The following is a 20,122-nucleotide window of genomic DNA, read 5'->3' on the forward strand; positions in this document are numbered from 1 at the left end:
AAATCTGTCAAAGGTGTGCCACATTCATTTTCAAACGTGTTGAGTAGGTAGGGTGTCAAATAAATGTCTCCTTTCACAACCAGCTGCTTGACAAAGCCAATGAATTATGAACAGTTGAAGGGTAGGGCCTACGTTTTTTTGTAGAATTATGTTTTTAGTTACTGGCCCTCATTTGAAATAGTTAGTAGCCAAAGGGGCAATGCATGTCAAAGTTCTCCAAAGGTTGCCTTTCAAGTTTTTCCCTTTGTGTTAATCTAAAATGAATAGGAATAGGGAATGGTGGGCTACACAAATATTTGAGGTGTTCAATATACTACATTTGAATACCAGGGTTCCCCAATTCTGAGCAAAAAAAACATATATATATATTTATAATTTTTTATAATTTTCGTTGTTGGACATAAAAGACTGTAAAATCATCAGGAAATCAGCACAAAGTGATTTTAATTTAGGAAATCTGTTCCCAAATATTCTCATGCATAAATAGAGAGGCATATGAGATCATATCCCAATGCAATCAAGGTTTTAAATCATTCTGTTTTCGTCAAATCTGTTTTTGTCAAATACTATATTTGTTTGGGATTCTTGCGGTCAATTTGCAGTTTACAAATTATTTATAACTATGTTCAGGACCCGACCATTCCGCCCACGGCTGAATGTAATTGGGGACCCCTGCAGTACACAATCCTACAGGTATATGAATATGTTAATTTTGCCACTGACAGAAGGCGTGTCCATCAACTCGCTTCCTTTCAAAACGCAGTGGTGGAGGAGAGGGGAGGGAATAGTCAAATCACGCTTGAAGTTATAAAGCAGACCCTCCTCCTCCAACGTGTAACATATTGGAGTAACAGATTGGAGTATTCAAAACCCAGAGAAGTGCCTGTTTTCAACTTTTTACACACAATGATTATTAGTTCTTTGGAGAGCACAAGACTACTGCTTTGAATTATAAAAAATAAAAAATATAGACCAACCTGTCTACTTGACAAATATATTATAGGCTACAGAACACATTCTCATGGTGCTCTCTTTATTTGCTCCTACTGGAGTAAGGGAAAGGTGTTCGTAACAAGTGCTGAATGTCACCTCCAGTTCCAATGGATTATAACCAGACCATGGCTCCTCCAGTGCCGCCGCACAAAACCAAAACTACCCGGCCAGGTGAGGCTCAGGAGCGGGTGTTGAAGTGCGTACTACTCGGCGATGGAGCGGTTGGGAAGACCAGCCTGGTTGTCAGCTACACAACGAATGGCTATCCAACGAAATACGTCCCCACTGCGTTTGATGACTTTTCAGGTGAGCCAGTTAAAACCATTTCTTGCGGTACTATTCTTGGACAAAAATAATGATAGATGTGTCTCCTACAGATATCAAATCTGCAACTTCCCAGCCAGATAAAATAATAAACATAAAACATGTTTTCTGTTGCACATTGCTACGTTTTGATTTGGACTATGGGACAACACACATATATATATATATATATATATATATATATATATATATATATATATATATATATTGCACATTGCTACATTGTAACAAAGCCTTAATTGACCATAGTGAACATCTCTGTTACATTGTAACGGGGAAATGCGCTGGCTCTCCCTTGCAGCCACCCTTTCTGCTGAACGAATCACCTAACTTTTCTTCTTTCATTTTGCTGACCTCGAGGCTAACAGCAGCGACGGTCTGTGCAGGTCTTTGTATTATTGCACACAAATGATATGCCCTGGTCATTTTATACGCCCTGGCCTATTGTAATTTCCAGTTGGCAGAATTCCATTTTCCAAAACGCTGCCACTAGCAAATGTTTGTCTAATGTACAAAACGGTTGAAAACTTAAACGGCATACTTGTTTAAACTAACCTCCGTTGGCAAGCAAGTGACGACAACGCCCGCACACACTGATGTTATCGCGTCATTATCGCAGGAGAGGCCTATTCTTCCTTTTGAAGTCTTCCCTATAAACTTGATCTCAGGAAACCTCCACCAAAACACAATGTCTGAATTCATCTAAACTTGCATGACATTATAACTCTAGGGGAGGCTTGATTAGGAAAATGTGACACCCTCTTTATGACCATCCAAAATTATAATTAGACACAGCTGCCTTTACTTATCCTTTCATCAGGAATATAAATCTATTATAACCATTCTATTATTCTAAACACCAAACTATACTTTTTCCAACCGTTATGGAAGGTTTTGAATGAGAATATTGCATATTTTAATAGGCTTATACACACACTAACACTTTTAATATTCATCCCTCCCTCACTGCCCTCAGAAATACAAGTTATAAGGCCTAAACTGAACAGAACATGCTTGTTGAACATGGTTCTCGCAGGCAGGCATGGTTTTGAATTGCACAACTCTGGCCATTGTTGTCAGCCTTGACCTAAAAGCCGTCTCTCTGCTATAATGGAATGGACACATCTGTTGCAATGGCTCTGAGCAGAGATTGTCTTTCGCCCCCGTGACAGAGAGGGATTGTGCAGTTGGGGCCCCATTTGATGATGTCATGTATCTGTCGCTGAAATCAGAGCCCTCTTTTGAAAGCTGATTTCTGGGCAGTTATGCAATTCCACAGGTGACACTTGGGGTAGAGGAAAGAGAGGGAGGAAGGGATGGAGAGAGGGGAGGGCAGAGAGTTTTGGGCCCAAGTAGAATACAAGGCAGATCATATGTCAGGGATTTGGGAATGATTGCACAATAGGCGCTGGGTTTAATGAGGAGTAGTACTCAGCTCTTTGATCAGGTGGTGTGACTGTATACCCCGGGCGCCTTGTAAACGCTTCCATAAGCTTCACCACATTGAGCTCTTTTGAAACATGGCCTATAATGAAACTGCTAGTGACATGACTCATAGCACTCTTCCAATCTGGAGAGAGCTATTGGGAGAGTCACTAAACAAACAAATATGCTTTGTTTTCCTCTGTAGACAGCTTGGCAGGGCTTTCAAAGCTTGAAAGAACACAGAATATGGTATGAAAGAGAGTAGTTACTGCCTTTACTTTAACTGGGCGAGTGGGTGGGCGAGACATGCCGCCACTCTGAGTTAGGGGGATGGGTGAGGTTTCTGTCCACTGTGTCCAGGGGGTATGAAGTACGTCAAACTGGCTTGCTTTTGTTTTTCCCAGAGGATATTTTGGTGGGCTGGTCTCTCCTCTGTCAGAGGTCTCTCTCTCCCTCTCTCTGTGTGTGTATGTTTGTTTAAAGTGTCAGGTGAAGCAATGTGGAGGCAGCTGATTTAACACACTCTCTCTCTCTCTCTCTCTCTCTCTCTCTCTCTCTCTCTCTCTCTCTCTCTCTCTCTCTCTCTCTCTCTCTCTCTCTCTCTCTCTCTCTCTCTCTCTCTCTCTCTCTCTCTCTCTCTCTCTCTCTCTCTCTCTCTCTCTCTCTCTCTCTCTCTCTCTCTCTCTCTCTCTCTCTCTCTCTCTCTCTCTCTCTCTCTCTCTCTCTCTCTCTCTCTCTCTCTCTCTCTCCACAGCGGTGGTGCAGGTGGATGGACACCCTGTGAGACTACAGCTCTGTGACACTGCTGGACAGGTGAGAACCACAGTGTCACATCGACATGCAGCAGAGCAACACTCCACATACTACATACAGTGCTTCCACATAGTATGCTTCGCCAGTTGGCGCTGCATCGCTGCGTTCACCACTCTCTGTCAAATTATGCTGAGCATCACTGAACTTCCCCAACGTCCATTCTCCTTCTTCTGCTTGGTTCTCATACATGTCACATGATTTTAGAGTCAGAGTTGGCTTTTGTCCACCACTCTTGCATGTCGTCTTTGCTGGCGAGTATTGCACAAGGCAGCATTCTTGGGCACGGTCTTATTTCCCAGGCTCTCCCACAACTCTGTGGCAGCTGTGGGGCCCACTGGTTCTCTAACACCCCCCTAGAGAGAGATGAATTCCTGGGCTCTGCTGCCACTCTACATCTGAAGTGGGAACCAGGCAAATCCATTGGCATAGCTTTTGGGTGATGGGGGTTGAGAGGGGGGATTTGGAAATGGTGAGAGTTGATAGAACGGGTTGAACTCATTAGAACAGAACAGGTCTGGGGTGAAGCCACATTGTGTGGCAACCGCTAAGCGGGAGGGAGACAACGCAATCGCAGCAGGTAGCTGTTAATGCATGTTTTTTAAAATCTCGTTCTGCTCTCTCCCTCTCTTCCCCTCACTCCATCTCTTCCCCTCACCCCCTCTCTTCCCCTCACTCCCTCTCTCTGTAGTTGTGCAGGCATAGGCAGGAATGGTTGGTGTAACTGAGAGTTGTGCCCCTGAGCTCTGAGTGTCATGCCAAGCCTTTTTAATATGATTAGATTGTTCTAGAAAGGGAACAGGTTGTGAAAGCCCTGGTGTTTTCTCTCTGGGCATGGGTGGTGTCGTAATCTCATTCTATAGCTAGCTACAACCCAGCCCAGAGAGCATAGTTTAGTTTAGTTTATTAGGATCCCCATTAGCTACTGTACATGCAGCAGCTACTATTCCTGGGGTCCACATAAAACATACAAATACATGACAAAGTACAGAACAGTAATAGACAAGAATACATTAAATTCAAAATAAAAATGTTTTATAGGAAAGACACCAAGAGACAACAAAAATACTATTTACACACTTAATATATACAGTGGGGAGAACAAGTATTTGATACACTGCCGATTTTGCAGGTTTTCCTACTTACAAAGCATGTAGAGGTCTGTAATTTTTATCATACGTACACTTCAACTGTGAGAGACGGAATCTAAAACAAAAATCCTGAAAATCACATTGTATGATTTTTAAGTAATTCATTTGCATTTTATTGCATGACATAAGTATTTGATCACCTACCAACCAGTAAGAATTCCGTCTCTCACAGACCTGTTCGTTTTTTTTTAAGACGCCCTCCTGTTCTCCACTCATTACCTGTATTAACTGCACCTGTTTGAACTCGTTACCTGTATAAAAGACACCTGTCCACACACTCAATCAAACAGACTCCAAACTCTCCACAATGGCCAAGACCAGAGAGCTGTGTAAGGACTTCAGGGATAAAATTGTAGACCTGCACAAGGCTGGGATGGGCTACAGGACAATAGGCAAGCAGCTTGGTGAGAAGGCAACAACTGTTGGCGCAATTATTAGAAAATGGAAGAAGTTCAAGATGACGGTCAATCACCCTCGGTCTGGGGCTCCATGCAAGATCTCACCTCGTGGGGCATCAATGATCATGAGGAAGGTGAGGGATCAGCCCAGAACTACACGGCAGGACCTGGTCAATGACCTGAAGAGAGCTGGGACCACAGTCTCAAAGAAAACCATTAGTAACACACTACGCCGTCATGGATTAAAATCCTGCACGCAAGGTCCCCCTGCTCAAGCCAGTGCATGTCCAGGCCCGTCTGAAGTTTGCCAATGACCATCTGGATGATCCAGAGGAGGAATGGGAGAAGGTCATGTGGTCTGATGAGACAAAAATAGAGCTTTTTGGTCTAAACTCCACTCGCCGTGTTTGGAGGAAGAAGAAGGATGAGTACAACCCCAAGAACACCATCCCAACCGTGAAGCATGGAGGTGGAAACATGATTCTTTGGGGATGCTTTTCTGCAAAGGGGACAGGACGACTGCACCGTATTGAGGGGAGGATGGATGGGGCCATGTATCGCGAGATCTTGGCCAACAACCTCCTCCCCTACAATGTGATTTTCAGGATTTTTGTTTTAGATTCCGTCTCTCACAGTTGAAGTGTACCTATGATAAAAATTACAGACCTCTACATGCTTTGTAAGTAGGAAAACCTGCAAAATCGGCAGTGTATCAAATACTTGTTCTCCCCACTGTATATATTAATATTATTATATACAGTACAGTTAAATTAGATCTTTAGAAAGAGGAGAGGCGCTGTGATACAATGTTTTGTATCTGGGGTTTTTTAAGCTAAACTTGCTTTTTGCCTGAGTAACCTATGGTGGCAGAGCATTCCACAATGACATGAGCGACACATTAAATCTGTTTTTGGTTTGGGTACCGTGAAGAAACCCATAGCGTCGTGTCTGGTGGGGTATGTATGTCAGTTTGAAGTGTATGCGAATAGATTATACAAGTGGTTAGGCATTTTCAACACACAAATGTTTCTTAAAAAGACTAGCAGAGAATTAGTCAATTTCTCCTCAACCCTCAACCATGAAAGATTATCATGCATTTTGTTGATGTTAGTTCTGTGTGTGCAGTTAAGGGCAGGGCGTGCTGCTTTGTTTTGAGCCAGCTGCAGCTTTGCTAGGTCTTTCTTTGCTTCACCTAACCATATTACCGGAAAGTAATCAAGATGGGACAAGATTCAAAGCCTGAATAAGTAGTACAGTTGATCTTTGTGTCAAAAACGCAGAACATCTTTTTTATAAGAGACATACCTCTTCCCATCTTCACAACAACTTTGTCAATATGACTTGACCATGATAACTGACCATCCAATGTTACTCCTAGAAGTTCAGGTTTTTCAACTTGTTCAATGGTTACACCATTTATGCACAACTCCAGTTGAGGTTTAGGTCTAAGAGAATGCTTTGAACCAAATGCATTACTTTTGGTTTTAGATGTATTTAAGACCAGTTTATTGTTAAGTCCTTGCTAAGAGTCTCAGTGAGCTCACTGGCTGTAGGTGGTGATGTGTAGAGTGTGCAATCATCAGCATACATAGTCATTTTACCTTCTTGTAAGACAAGTGGCAAATCATTTGTAGAAATAGAGAAGAGTAATGTCCCAAGGCAACTGCCCTGAGGGATACCGCACTGTACATATCTGATGTTAGAGAAGCTTCCATTGAAGATTACTCTCTGATTTCTATTGGATAAATAACTCTCCAACCATGTGATGGCAGGTGATGTAAAGCCATAACAAGTGAGTTTTTTCAATAACAAATTATGATCAATAACACCAAAGGCTGCACTGAAATCTAACAATACAGCTCGAACTATCATCTTATTAGCCATTTATTTTAGCCAATCATCAGTCAGTGCAGTGAGTGAGTGCCCTTCCCTATATATATATATACAGTGAGGGAAAAAAGTATTTGATCCCCTACTGATTTTAGACATTTGCCCACTGAAAAAGACATGATCAGTCTATAATTTTAATGGTAGGTTTATTTGAACAGTGAGAGACAGAATAACAACAAAAAAATCCAGAAAAACGCATGTCAAAAATGTTATAAATTGATTTGCATTTGAATGAGGGAAATAAGTATTTGACCCCTCTGCAAAACATGACTTAGTACTTGGTGGCAAAACCCTTGTTGGCAATGACAGAGGTCAGACGTTTCTTGTAGTTGGCCACCAGGTTTGCACACATCTCAGAAGGGATTTTGTCCCGCTCCTCTTTGCAGATCTTCTCCAAGTCATTAAGGTTTCGAGCCTGACGTTTGGCAACTCGAACCTTCAGCTCCCTCCACAGATTTTCTATGGGATTAAGGTCTGGAGACTGGCTAGGCCACTCCAGGACCTTAATGTACTTCTTCTTGAGCCACTCCTTTGTTGCCTTGGCCGTGTGTTTTGGGTCATTGTCATGCTGGAATACCCATCCACGACCCATTTTCAATGCCCTGGCTGAGGGAAGGAGGTTCTCACCCAAGATTTGACAGTACATGGCCCCGTCCATCGTCCCTTTGATGCGGTGAAGTTGTCCTGTCCCCTTAGCAGAAAAACACCCCCAAAGCATAATGTTTCCACCTCCATGTTTGACGGTGGGGATGGTGTTCTTGGGGTCATAGGCAGCATTCCTCCTCCTCCAAACATGGCGAGTTGAATTAATGCCAAAGAGCTCCATTTTGGTCTCATCTGACCACAACACTTTCACCCAGTTCTCCTCCAAATCATTCAGATGTTCATTGGCAAACTTCAGACGGGCCTGTATATGTGCTTTCTTGAGCAGGGGGACCTTGCGGGCGCTGCAGGATTTCAGTCCTTCACGGCGTAATGTGTTACCAATTGTTTTCTCGTTGACTATGGTCCCAGCTGCCTTGAGATCATTGACAAGATCCTCCCGTGTAGTTCTGGGCTGATTCCTCACCGTTCTCATGATCATTGCAACTCCACGAGGTGAGATCTTGCATGGAGCCCCAGGCCGAGGGAGATTGACAGTTATTTTGTGTTTCTTCCATTTGCGAATAATCGCAACTGTTGTCACCTTCTCACCAAGCTGCTTGGCGATGGTCTTGTAGCCCATTCCAGCCTTGTGTAGGTCTACAATCTTGTCCCTGACATCCTTGGAGAGCTCTTTGGTCTTGGCCATGGTGTAGAGTTTGGAATCTGATTGATTGATTGCTTCTGTGGGCAGGTGTATTTTATACAGGTAACAAGCTGAGATTAGGAGCACTCCCTTTAAGAGTGTGCTCCTAATCTCAGCACGTTACCTGTATAAAAGACACCTGGGAGCCAGAAATCTTTCTGATTGAGAGGGGGTCAAATACTTATTTCCCTCATTAAAATGCAAATCAAATTATAACATTTTTGACATGCGTTTTTCTGGATTTTTTTGTTATTCTGTCTCTCACTGTTCAAATAAACCTACCCTTAAAATTATAGACTGATCATTTCTTTGTCAGTGGGCAAACGTACAAAATCCGCAGGGGATCAAATACTTTTTTCCCTCACTGTATATATATATATATAAAGTGAAGTTCACCAGCACTGCAGGGCACTGCTAGTACTGTAAACACAATCACAACATCCAAGTTGTTTTGCCTAAGAAGACTTGACTGTGTTTGATTGAGTGTGGAGTTCACAAACATTGGAATGAACACAAGGGCCAAACACTTCCCAGCGTAAATGCATTGTAGTGAACTCCACACAGTTGTCTTAGGGCTGCATGGATTTGTCCACTTTGTACACAACTTCTAAATCCCCCACTCTCACAGCCACAGAGAGCTGGGGCAAACACAGGCAGATAAAGTCAACAAACACTTACTATACATATATGCACTTTCATAGCAGGAGAACATATACCGCACCCTGAGAAAGCCTGAGATAAACGATATCAAATGCTGCAATGTTGCGTCATTCTCACAAAACTGTCAAAAAATTATAATCTCAAGTGTCATTTTTCTCAAAATGTGCTTTTCAATCACTGAGATCTGTACTTATCTATTTCATAATTATTATTATGTTTTTTAATCAGATATGCATTTTAACAATATTTTCACAAAATTCTCATTACCGTAACAGTTTTCGAAGTCCAAAAAAGTAATAAAAAAATATATATATTTTATATATATTTTTTAGATTGCTCCCCTAATGAAAATACCAGAGTTAAACAAAACACTGAAAATAAAAATATGTCTAATGAAATTATTCAATTGTTATTAAATTAAATCGGACTTTTTCCCAATTTGAGCTCTTGAACCGTTTCGGTAATGAGAAGGCCAAGTGGGGTAAAGGGGGTGTTTGAGAAAAAGAACCTTTTCTGAAGGCATATAAGCGAATACATTAACTTCACTCGTGCTCATCTAAGGACTACTCCTCTAGATGATCCATCATGGGTGAATTAAACTTGATTTAGTTTTTACAGGAACTTGACAAAGTGTTACGGTAATGAGACACATGTCCACAGACACTGTGTTCGTACGTAATACATATTATAGTTTAATGTAAACTTCAACTAGTATACAATTTTTATGATTTATGAATAAACTACAGCAACATATTTTGTTTTATTCAAATAAGTTAGGTTTTTCTAAATAATGTTTTAAATAAAATGACCCGAACATTTAAAATGTATTTAAAATAAGACACTTTCCCCAAAACTAAAGATCTTAGTCCTCAGAATGTTAGTTGATTTTTGCAGAATGATAGTTGATTTTTGCAGATGCATCATGGTTTTGTAACTCAATTTGATACAGACATTTAAAAACTGGTTTCCTGAGAATTACCCTGTTAATTAAATAAAGTCACTCCCCGTTCAGCAAGATTGATCCATTTTGTATGTTAGCCGATATTTCTGCACCATTATCTCAGTTTGCAAACACTTAAGGCGAAAGTATGATTTGGAAAGGAAAAGTGTGTGAAAAGACTATTCCACTCAGAGGCTCCTGAATATAAAAAAGTACCTTTCCCTGTCAGACTTCTGAAAAGGGTTAAAGAGAGAGGGGTTTGTGTCAAGTTTCTGCCAGCCTTAATCTGTGTACTCAAGGATGTGGGAGGCCCTTGTTACCCAAAGCTCTGTGGCTCCACGGTGTTAATTTGGGAGATCAGTATGATATAAAAGAGGAGGTTACTGCTCAACATAAACAGACTTCTCTCACACAGTTTGTTATGGAAAGATTATCACCACCATTTATTTTCCACTGACATTCTTCCTGCTTGTTTTGCATTGACCTATAAAACGATTACTGAAATGTGTTGGTGTGAAACTGGTTTGTTTGTGTGTGAACCTTGAAGTGAAATACATCACAAAGGTTAGGTGCTTTGGAAAATGTTTGTAATACCTTGATGGATTTTATATAACATCATCCGTGCTTGGATCTGCAAAACCTAAAGACGATTAATTCCAGTATCCAGCAGAAATTGAGTTTTTATAGAATATTTTAGAATTGAACTTATGCTCACTGCTGATCTATCCACTCTCCCTCTCCATCTGTCTTCTTCAGTCTTCTATAAACAGACAGTTTTTGGGAAATATTGTTGCCTAAACAACTTCTCCCATACGCTTTTTTCCCCTTCTACACTTGTGTTTGTCAATGTTTTTCAAGATACACAGTTCACCATTTGTTTGGGTTCACATATAATGAGACTGTCCCTGTGTTGTTACTGCTGAATGCCAACCTCTCACTAACCCCCCATGTCCCTTCTCTCTCTCTCTCTCCTCAGGATGAATTCGATAAGCTCCGTCACTTCTGCTACTCGCGCACCGATGCCCTCCTCCTCTGCTTCAGTGTGGTCAGCCCTGCCTCCTTCCAGAACGTCTGGGAGAAGTGGGTCCCCGAGATCCGCCGCCGCTGCCCACTCGCGCCCATGCTGCTGGTGGGAACCCAGTGTGACCTGCGCGAGGACGTCAAGGTGCTGATCGAGCTGGCCCGCCGGAGGGAGAGGCCCGTGGCCGAGGTGGACGCCCGCGCCCTGGCAGACAAAGTGGGCGCCGTGGCGTACGTGGAGTGCTCGGCGCTCACCCAGAAGAACCTGAAGGAGGTGTTTGACGCGGCCATCGCCGTGGGGATGAAGCACGCCGATAGGAGGGCGCGGCGGGAGAGGAAGGTGCGCAGCACGGCCGATAAGATGAAGACACTGTCCAAGTCGTGGTGGAAGAAGTACGTCTGTATCCAGTAGAGAGAGAAGAGGAGAGGGATATTGACTATGACTATGAAACTGGGACTGGAAACGTGTTCAGATGAGCCTATGTTTTTCATATGCATTGAAGGACTTCTGTCTTAGCTCCGCTCAGATGACCCCCACGTTGGTCAAAATTAGGGTTGCAAAATACCGGGAACTTTCAATAAATTCCCTGGTTTTCCCAAAATCCCAGTTGGAGGATTCCCGAAATCAGAAGGGTATAAGCAGGAAATCCGGAATCTTCCAACCAGGATTTCTGGAAAACCAGGGAATTTATTGAAAGTTCAGGGAATTTTGCAATCCTATTCAAAATGAATGACCAAGGACCTACGGCTTAGTGGAGTGAGGGGATGGACTGGGGAATGAGAGTGACTCAAGTTGGAGGAGATCCACTGATTGGTTGATTGCAAAGAGACTGACAGGCCATGCTCCAACCACTCCCTGTCTGCTTGAGCTCGTCTGAACTCTAACCTCTGAGCAGAGTGCTATCAGAGAAGATCAAGGAGTAAACCCATCAACATGATTGACAATATAATGGAGCAAAGAGCGAGTTGAACTCTGAGCAATAATGACTTCTATATGAACTGATGGGTGGAGAGGGAAAAAGACTGGGATCTTCATGTACTCTTATACTCCCTCACATGAATTGGCCAAATACGCCACTAAAAATAAATAAAAAATACTATATCATGATGTGCTGCATACAGTATGTATTCCTCCCGACCTTATACATGTTCATGTCTTTAATGTTATCCACATCCATCTGTAATCAAACAGCCAATAGATCTCATTGGTAGAGCTAGACGGAAACAAACTGAGGGATTAACATGGAATTAAACTCAAACCAAATACCGCTACGATATAAATACAGCTACAATACATTCATATCTACAATCACATTGATTACATTTACTGACAAGACTTTAGAGGTATTGATAAGAGACTTTTCTACAGATTCCACCTGGCCTTAGTTGTCACTGTCAGCAGCATGACCTGGCCCCATGGTCCTCTGGTGGTGGTCACTCTGTCATGGCCATTAAGCCAGGGGATGGAGGGTTAGGCCTGGTGTGTGTGTGTGTGTGTGTTTGTGTGTGTGTGTTTATGTGTGTGTGTTTAACCACATGACCGACTGAGGTACCTAGCCCAGGTTGTGTCTGTCTGTCTGTCTGCTGCTGCAGTGCCTGTTGATACAGCTAATGCCACTGTTAGCAGACCACACAGTGAGGGGCTCCCCAGACGGAAAATAGCTCCTCATCAATACACATTCATGGTCAGACCTTTAAGAGTGCTCTCAACAATACACACCCCCATTGATCTCCACTAAACCTACTTTAACTGGAGAACTCTGAGGTTTCCATCCAATAGCCACTCAACTCAACTGATGGGTGGATAAACTGTTGAGAGCGTTGTCTCACTCTGTCGGAGTGAGGAGATTAGATTGAGGAACATAGTGTCATTGAGTGGTGCCACTGTAAATTGCACTTATCATACTTAACCCAAATACTTTGTTGGAGTTGTGCCAATGATGCCATGCAATGGTCTTTAGACTGCACAGGGTCTGATGTCTCTCTTTGTCATTTAAAACTTTAGATTTTCACCCTTCCATGAGCATCGCAAGGTTTTCACCCCACCGTTGATCACTATATTTTTGTAATTACAGTACTATAAGCCCAAATATTGAGTTCACTGGCACTCATTCTCCTCTCCAGCAACCTTATGATGACAGGGTGAATCGCCAAAGAAACCAATTGTATTTGCTTCTTATTTTTCAGAAGCCTGTCTGTATGCTCTCTGTGTGTATCCCTTTATTTGGGGCATCAACTATAAAATGCACAGCCACCGATCAACCCTACAAACAAATGTATGAGAAATTACATGTATATTTTGTATAACAATGTTGTTGTTTTTTCATGTGATCTCTATCAGGGTAATTTTGTGTACATTTTGGTCTGTATCTATCACAAACTGTCCTGAAAACACCCTAAATGGTACAGAATGAAAGTTTTTCACTTGCTGTCTGATAGTGTCAAGGACTGTTTATAAAGCAACAGAGATCTAAATAAATGTGAAATCTTAACAAAAACATGCCGTGTATCAGTGTTTCTATGCGTTTACAGAGAGATATGCTATCTTTCACCCTGTGTGGAGTGTGTGAGAGATTGAATTAATCCTATCTCCCATTGAGTCTAAAATTAATACTGGTGACACTCCGTGTGAGGTCAAAGGTAAGAACACTACGTAAATGTGTGTGTGAAGGAACATTGTGTTATTTACCCCCAACAAACCCATTCTGTTTTGAGAATGTGCTGAGTTGTGGTGGATAATCATTGACAATTGTGTAGCTTATAGGAATACCTCTCTTTGGTTCTCCTAAAGAAAAAAATGTAATCTCCTAAGAACTCTCCAATATTATCTATGACAATCCATCAATAGATCCCTATTACAACTGAACAGTTGGTAGTCATATCAGTGTTTTTGGTGCTGAGTCTATTATAAATGGAGTTGAATTGCAGTAGAATTGCAAGAAGAGAAAGTCTTCCTTCATGTCACCACAGTGGAGATAATGGGTCGACAAATACATCTGGTTATAGTCTGTTTTGAAGCTGTAATGATATCTTGAGAGTTGTTCTGTTTGGACGGCAGTTGGTGTGCACGCAGAGTCTGGTGACAGTATGGGTGAAACGGAGGTAGGCGTTGGGCCAGTGGTTTAATTATAATGGTTACAATGGTTCCTGGGAGCTGCACTGGTAGTTTGACACAAAGCTGTTGTTTTTGTTTCTCTCAGGAGGAGCCATTCCATTGTGTCGAGCCTTTGATAATGGGGATAAGCAGTATGGTAGAGACGAGGCAGTACTTACACTTAGCTGTTATATCTACCTTTGTGATATACTGTATAACTAGGCCTTCTCAGATAGCATTCCTGAATCAAAGTGTCGGTCACAATGACAACAAAAAAGATTTACAGTGCAAGATGAAACACCCTTTCTATTTCCAGATTTGACTGTTGTTGTCTGATGGTGTGCAACTGTCCGATTTAGTAGACCTATGAAGTATTGTGAAAGGAGAAAACATGTTCGATGCCATCTGGAATATCTATAAGTCAGACATCATAACAGTGCCTTCGGAAAGTATTCAGACCCCTTGAATTTTTTCACATTTTGTTACGTTACGGCCTTATTCTAAAATTGATTAAAAAATATATATATTATCAGCAATCTGCACACAATACCACCTAAATCACAAATCGAAAACAGGTTTTTAGAAATTTGTGCAAATGTATAAAAAGAAAAGAAAACAGAAATACCTTATTTTCATAAGTATTCAGACCCTTTGCTATGAGACTCGAAATAGAGCTCAGGTGCATCCTGTTTCCATTGATCATCCTTCAGATGTTTCTACAACTTGACTGGAGTCCACCTATGGTAAATTCAATTGATTGGACATGATTTGGAAACGCACACACCTGTCTATATAAGGTCCCACTGTTGACAGTGCATGTCAGAGCAAAAACCAAGCCATGAGGTCGAAGGAATTGTCCGTAGAGCTCTGAGACAGGATTGTGTTGAGGCACATATCTGGGGAAGGGTACCAAAACATTTCTGCAGCATTGAAGGTCCCCAAGAACACAGTGGCCTCCATCATTCTTAAATGGAAGAAGTTTGGAACCACCAAGTATTTTCCTAGAGCTGGCTTCCCAGCCAAACTTAGCAATCGGGGGAGAAGGGCCTTGGTCAGGGAAGTGACCAAGAACCCGATGGTCACTCTGATAGAGCTCCAGAGTTCCTCTGTGGAGATGGGAGAACCTTCCAGAAGGACAGCCATCACTGCAGCACTCCAACAATCAGGCCTTTCTGGTAGAGTGGCCAGACCAATCCTGAGTAAAAGGCACATGACAGCCCGCTTGGAGTTTGCCAAAAGGCACCTAAAGGACTCTCAGACCATGAGAAACAAGATTCTCTGGTCTGATGAAACCAAGATTGAACTCTTTGGCTTGAATGCCAAGCGTCACGTCTGGAGAAAACCTGGCACCATCCCTACGGTGAAGCATGGTGGTGGCTGCATCATGCTGTGGGGATGTTTTTCAGCGGCAGGGACTGGGAGACTAGACAGGATCGAGGCAAAGATGAACGGAGCAAAGTACAGAGAGATCCTTGATGAAAACCTGCTCCAGAGCACTCAGGACCTCAGACTGGGGCGAAGGTTCACCTTCCAACAGGACAACGACCCTAAGCACACAGCCAAGACAACGCTGGTGTGGCTTTGGGACAAGTCTCTGAATGTCCTTGAGTGGCCCAGCCAGAGCCCTGACTTGAACCCGATCTAACATCTCTGGAGAGACCTGAAAATAGCTGTGCCGCAACGCTCCCCATTCAACCTGACAGAGCTTGAGAGGATCTGCAGAGGAATGGGAGAAACTCCTCAAATACAGGTGTGCCAAACTTGTAGTGTCATACCCAAGAAGACTAGAGGCTGTAATCACTGCCAAAGGTGCTTCAACAAAGTATTATTCTTTTAAATTACTATTATATATTTTTTTCTCATTATGAATCCCTTTTTCTCCCCAATTGGTAGTTACAGTCTTGTCCCAACTCTCATAAAAACTTGGGAGAGGCGAAGGTCGAGAGCCATGCCTCCTCCGAAACACGACCCTGCCAAGCCGCACTGCTTCTTGACAGACTCCTCACTTATACCGGAAGCCAGCCTCACAACTGGTGACCGAAGTCAGCGTGCATGCGCCCGGCCCGCCACAAGGATGTCACTAGAGCGCGATGGGACAAGGACATCCTGGCCGGCCAAACCTAACCCGGACGACGCTGGGCCAATTGTGCACGGCGTCATGGGTCTCCCGGTTGCAGCCGGCTGCAACACAGCCTGGGATCGATCCCCGGTCTGTAGTGACATCTCTAGCACTGTGATGCAATGCCTTAGACCGCTGTGCCACTCGGGAGGCCCCTATCTTTTATCAAATAGTTTTTGCTTTGCCATTATGGAGTATTTTGTGCAGATTGAGGAGGAAATATTTGTATTTAATCCATTTTAGAATAAGGCTGTAACGTAACAAAATGTGGAAAAAGTCAAGGGGTCTGAATACTTTCCGAATGCACTGTAATAATAATAATAATAATATGCCATTTAGCAGACGCTTTTATCCAAAGCGACTTACAGTCATGCGTGCATAAAAATTTTTTTGTGTATGGGTGGTCTATATGTGTTTGTATGTAAACTCAGTGTGGACCTTCTGTTGTCATACCAGTGGTTCTTCGAATTTGCACGTTTGCAAACAAACAATATGCTATCATGTGAGCGTTGGTCACATGCTGCCTTTATATTGTTGTCCATCTCCTGTGAATGGGTGGCGATGTAGTTCCAGTGTGGAAGACAGCGCACCCAGTTGAAAAGGCAATTCATGCTGTGTGTCACGCCCTGGCTCTGGGGACACTGTTATGTTGAGCCAGGGTGTGTAGTTCTATGTTTGTATTTCTATGTTGGCCTGAGTGACTCCCAATCAGAGGCAACGAGTGTCAGCTGGGGCTGGTTGTCTCTGATTGGGAGCCATATTTAAACTGTGTCTTTCCCTTTGTGTTTGTGGGTTTTTGTTCCAGTGTGGTTTTGTGTTAGACCGTGGACATCACGTTATCGTTTATTGTTTTGTTAGTATTCACTATCGCTAAATAAAGAATATGTTTGCCTTCAACGCTGCGCCTTGGTCCTCTCCCTCCTTAGACGAACGTGACAGAAAAACCCACCAAAACTGGACCAAGCAGCGTGTCCAGGAGCCATCGCCAGGGGAATCGCTTGCAGATCTCCGTGGCAACCTCGACTGGGTCCAGCCTTGTAAAGAGCAGAGTGGATGGACTTGGGAACAGTGGAGGAGGAGTCTCGACTGGGTCAAGCCTAATGAAGAGCAGAATGGCTGGAATTGGGGGCAGAAGAGCGAGAGTTGGGCGAGAACGATAGAGGCCTGGCCCACGGGGAGGAGAGACCCCCAGAAAACTTTTAGGGGGGGGCTCACGACGTCGGGGCAGCAGGAGGCCGCGATAGAGCGGTCCAGCGGGTTGGCAGAGGAGGCCGCCAGGTTACGGGGGCCACTGGTCGAAGAGGGGATGGAAGGTGGAGAGGCACGGCGAGAGGTACTGGGATGTGTTACCAGTCCGGTCCGGCCCGTTCCAGATCCCGCTGTAGGGCCAGTGGTGTGTGTCCCCAGTACGGTCCGGTCTGTTCCTGCTCCCCGCACCAAGTCAGTGGTGCGCCCGTCCAGCCCGGCTCGGCCCGTTCCTGCTCCCCGCACCAAGACAGTGGTGCGCCCGTCAGCCCGGCTCGGCCCGTTCCTGCTCCCCGCACCAAGTCAGTGGTGCGCTTCGTCAGCCCGGCTCGGCCCGTTCCTGCTCCCCGCACCAAGTCAGTGGTGCGCATCGTCAGCCCGGCTCGGCCCGTTCCTGCTCCCCGCACCAAGTCAGTGGTGTGCTTCGTCAGCCCAGTCCGGCCTGTCCCTGCTCCACGCACCAAGCCTACGGTGTGCGTCGTCAGCCTGGTAAGGCCCGTTCCTCCTCCACGCACCAAGCCAGTGGTGTGCTTCGTCAGCCCAGTCCGGCCTGTCCCTGCTCCACGCACCAAGCCTACGGTGTGCGTCGTCAGCCTGGTAAGGCCCGTTCCTCCTCCACGCACCAAGCCAGGGGTGCGCGTCGTCAGTCCAGCACAACCCGTGCCTGGGTCACCGGTGCCTGGTAAGGTCCCGGTCAACTGCTCCACTACGGAGCTGAAGCTATCCGCTCCACCAGTGTGCAGTCCAGCTCCGGTCAGCAGGGCCAGACCGGACCAGGGGGTACTTTGGGGGTGTAGAGAAGGAGTGGGGGTCATGTCCGGAGCCGGATCCGCCGCCAAGGCGGAGTGCCCACCCGGTCCCTCCCCTGTGGTATTTAGTTGGCGCGGTCGGAGTCCGCGCCTTTAGGGGGGGGTAATGTCACGCCCTGGCTCTGGGGACACTGTTATGTTGAGCCAGGGTGTGTAGTTCTATGTTTGTATTTCTATGTTGGCCTGAGTGACTCCCAATCAGAGGCAACGAGTGTCAGCTGGGGCTGGTTGTCTCTGATTGGGAGCCATATTTAAACTGTGTCTTTCCCTTTGTGTTTGTGGGTTTTTGTTCCAGTGTGGTTTTGTGTTAGACCGTGGACATCACGTTATCGTTTATTGTTTTGTTAGTATTCACTATCGCTAAATAAAGAATATGTTTGCCTTCAACGCTGCGCCTTGGTCCTCTCCCTCCTTAGACGAACGTGACAGTAAGTGCGTACACAACACACAGGACACCACCGTGTCCATACTCACATATGGCAAAAGGTCTCTCTCTCTCAACAAACACAAGTCTGGTTTTTATAAAATGGGATGTGTGATTGAACAAACGAATAACAGGTGGTGCAATTAACAGGAATGTTCACTGATTGGTCCAATCAGCAGACACCTCAATGACCACCAATCAGGAACATACAGGACACCTGTGATTAGGGCAGAAAGAGTAGAAACACACAAAAACACAGGATACCTGTATCCGTAACACTCCCACCCTTAAAAGAGCAAACCAAAATGGTTTGCGACACACGTACTATCACAACACCCAAATTCACAAATCATCCTATCGGGATAACAAAAAAAAACCTAGATCATTACACACGAGACAAAGCATCTGCCAACACATTATCCAACCCCTTTTCGCAGAGGAATGGCCTCTGGGTACCTGGCGGCCACACACATAATTGTCAACATAAACTGGTTACCAGATTTTGTTTTTGGTAATGGTCCAACACAATCAACCATCACATGTTCGAATGGTTCACCTATGGCCGGTATGGGACAAAGAGGCGCGGGGGAAATAACCTGGTTCGGTTTCCCAACTACTTGACAGGTGTGGCAAGTCCGACAGAACTGAGCCACATCTTGTTTTAAGCCAGGCCAAAAGAAATGTCGCAAAACACGATCATAAGTCTTGGTGACTCCCAGATGTCCGGACCACTGGTGATCATGAGCGAGGGATAAAACATTTTGTCGAAAGGCTGTAGGAATCACTATTTGGTAAACAGCATTCCAATCTCCGCCAGCGTCAACATGGGATGTCCATTTACGCATGAGGAGATTACCATCAATGAAGTATGCCATGTTTTTCTTCTTTAGCTCCTCCTCTGAGACAACACTAGAAAAACATTTAGCCAGGCTAATGTCAACCTGTTGGTTAGCGATCAGCTGCTCACGAGTAACTGGTAACTGTATTGCCTCAGCAACAAGTTCCATTTCCTTCTTCCTTTCTCTGGGCTGTTGGTCAGACTGCACCAGCTTACCAGAGGTAGCACCCGAACTATCCTCTGGGTCACACTCTCTGAATAGAATCGTGTCTGACAAATCTACCACTTCACCCACTTGTCGTGCTTGAGCACGTGTGACAGCACAAGCGGGGAACACATCTGGATAACCCTGTGCCAGCTCCTCGGAGAGAGACTGGTCACTTTTATCCAATACCTCCAATATGGGTATTACCTTTCCTCCGGCAATATCGTTGCCCATTATAAAGGTCACCCCTTTTACTGGCAACATCGGACGTACGCCAACTCTGAACAATCCACTGACTAACTCAGAGTGTACGTTCACAAAGTGCAATGGCACTGGGACGAAACCCATTTCAATTCCTTGTACTAACACACTGGAACCACAATATGTATTATTAGACAAGGGCAACACATCAGCTAGTATGAACGACTGCGCCGCACCAGTATCTCTGAGGATTCTAACTGGACGCTGAGACGCTTCATCATCTGATAT

At 44.3% G+C, this 20,122-nt stretch overlaps 1 protein-coding gene across 1 annotated transcript; it reads left to right on the plus strand.

The window, feature by feature from the left end:
• Positions 1 to 855: 855 nt before the first annotated feature.
• LOC121567383 (rho-related GTP-binding protein RhoU) lies at positions 856 to 11,522 on the plus strand. The gene is made up of 3 exons (XM_041877395.1): positions 856 to 1,299; positions 3,497 to 3,555; positions 10,856 to 11,522. The coding sequence occupies exons 1-3, from the start codon at positions 1,083 to 1,085 to the stop codon at positions 11,309 to 11,311; spliced, it is 732 nt and encodes a 243-aa protein (XP_041733329.1). The 5' UTR covers positions 856 to 1,082; the 3' UTR covers positions 11,312 to 11,522.
• Positions 11,523 to 20,122: the final 8,600 nt, after the last annotated feature.

This window comes from Coregonus clupeaformis, chromosome 6, assembly GCF_020615455.1.
Source record: "Coregonus clupeaformis isolate EN_2021a chromosome 6, ASM2061545v1, whole genome shotgun sequence".
NCBI lineage: Eukaryota > Metazoa > Chordata > Actinopteri > Salmoniformes > Salmonidae > Coregonus > Coregonus clupeaformis.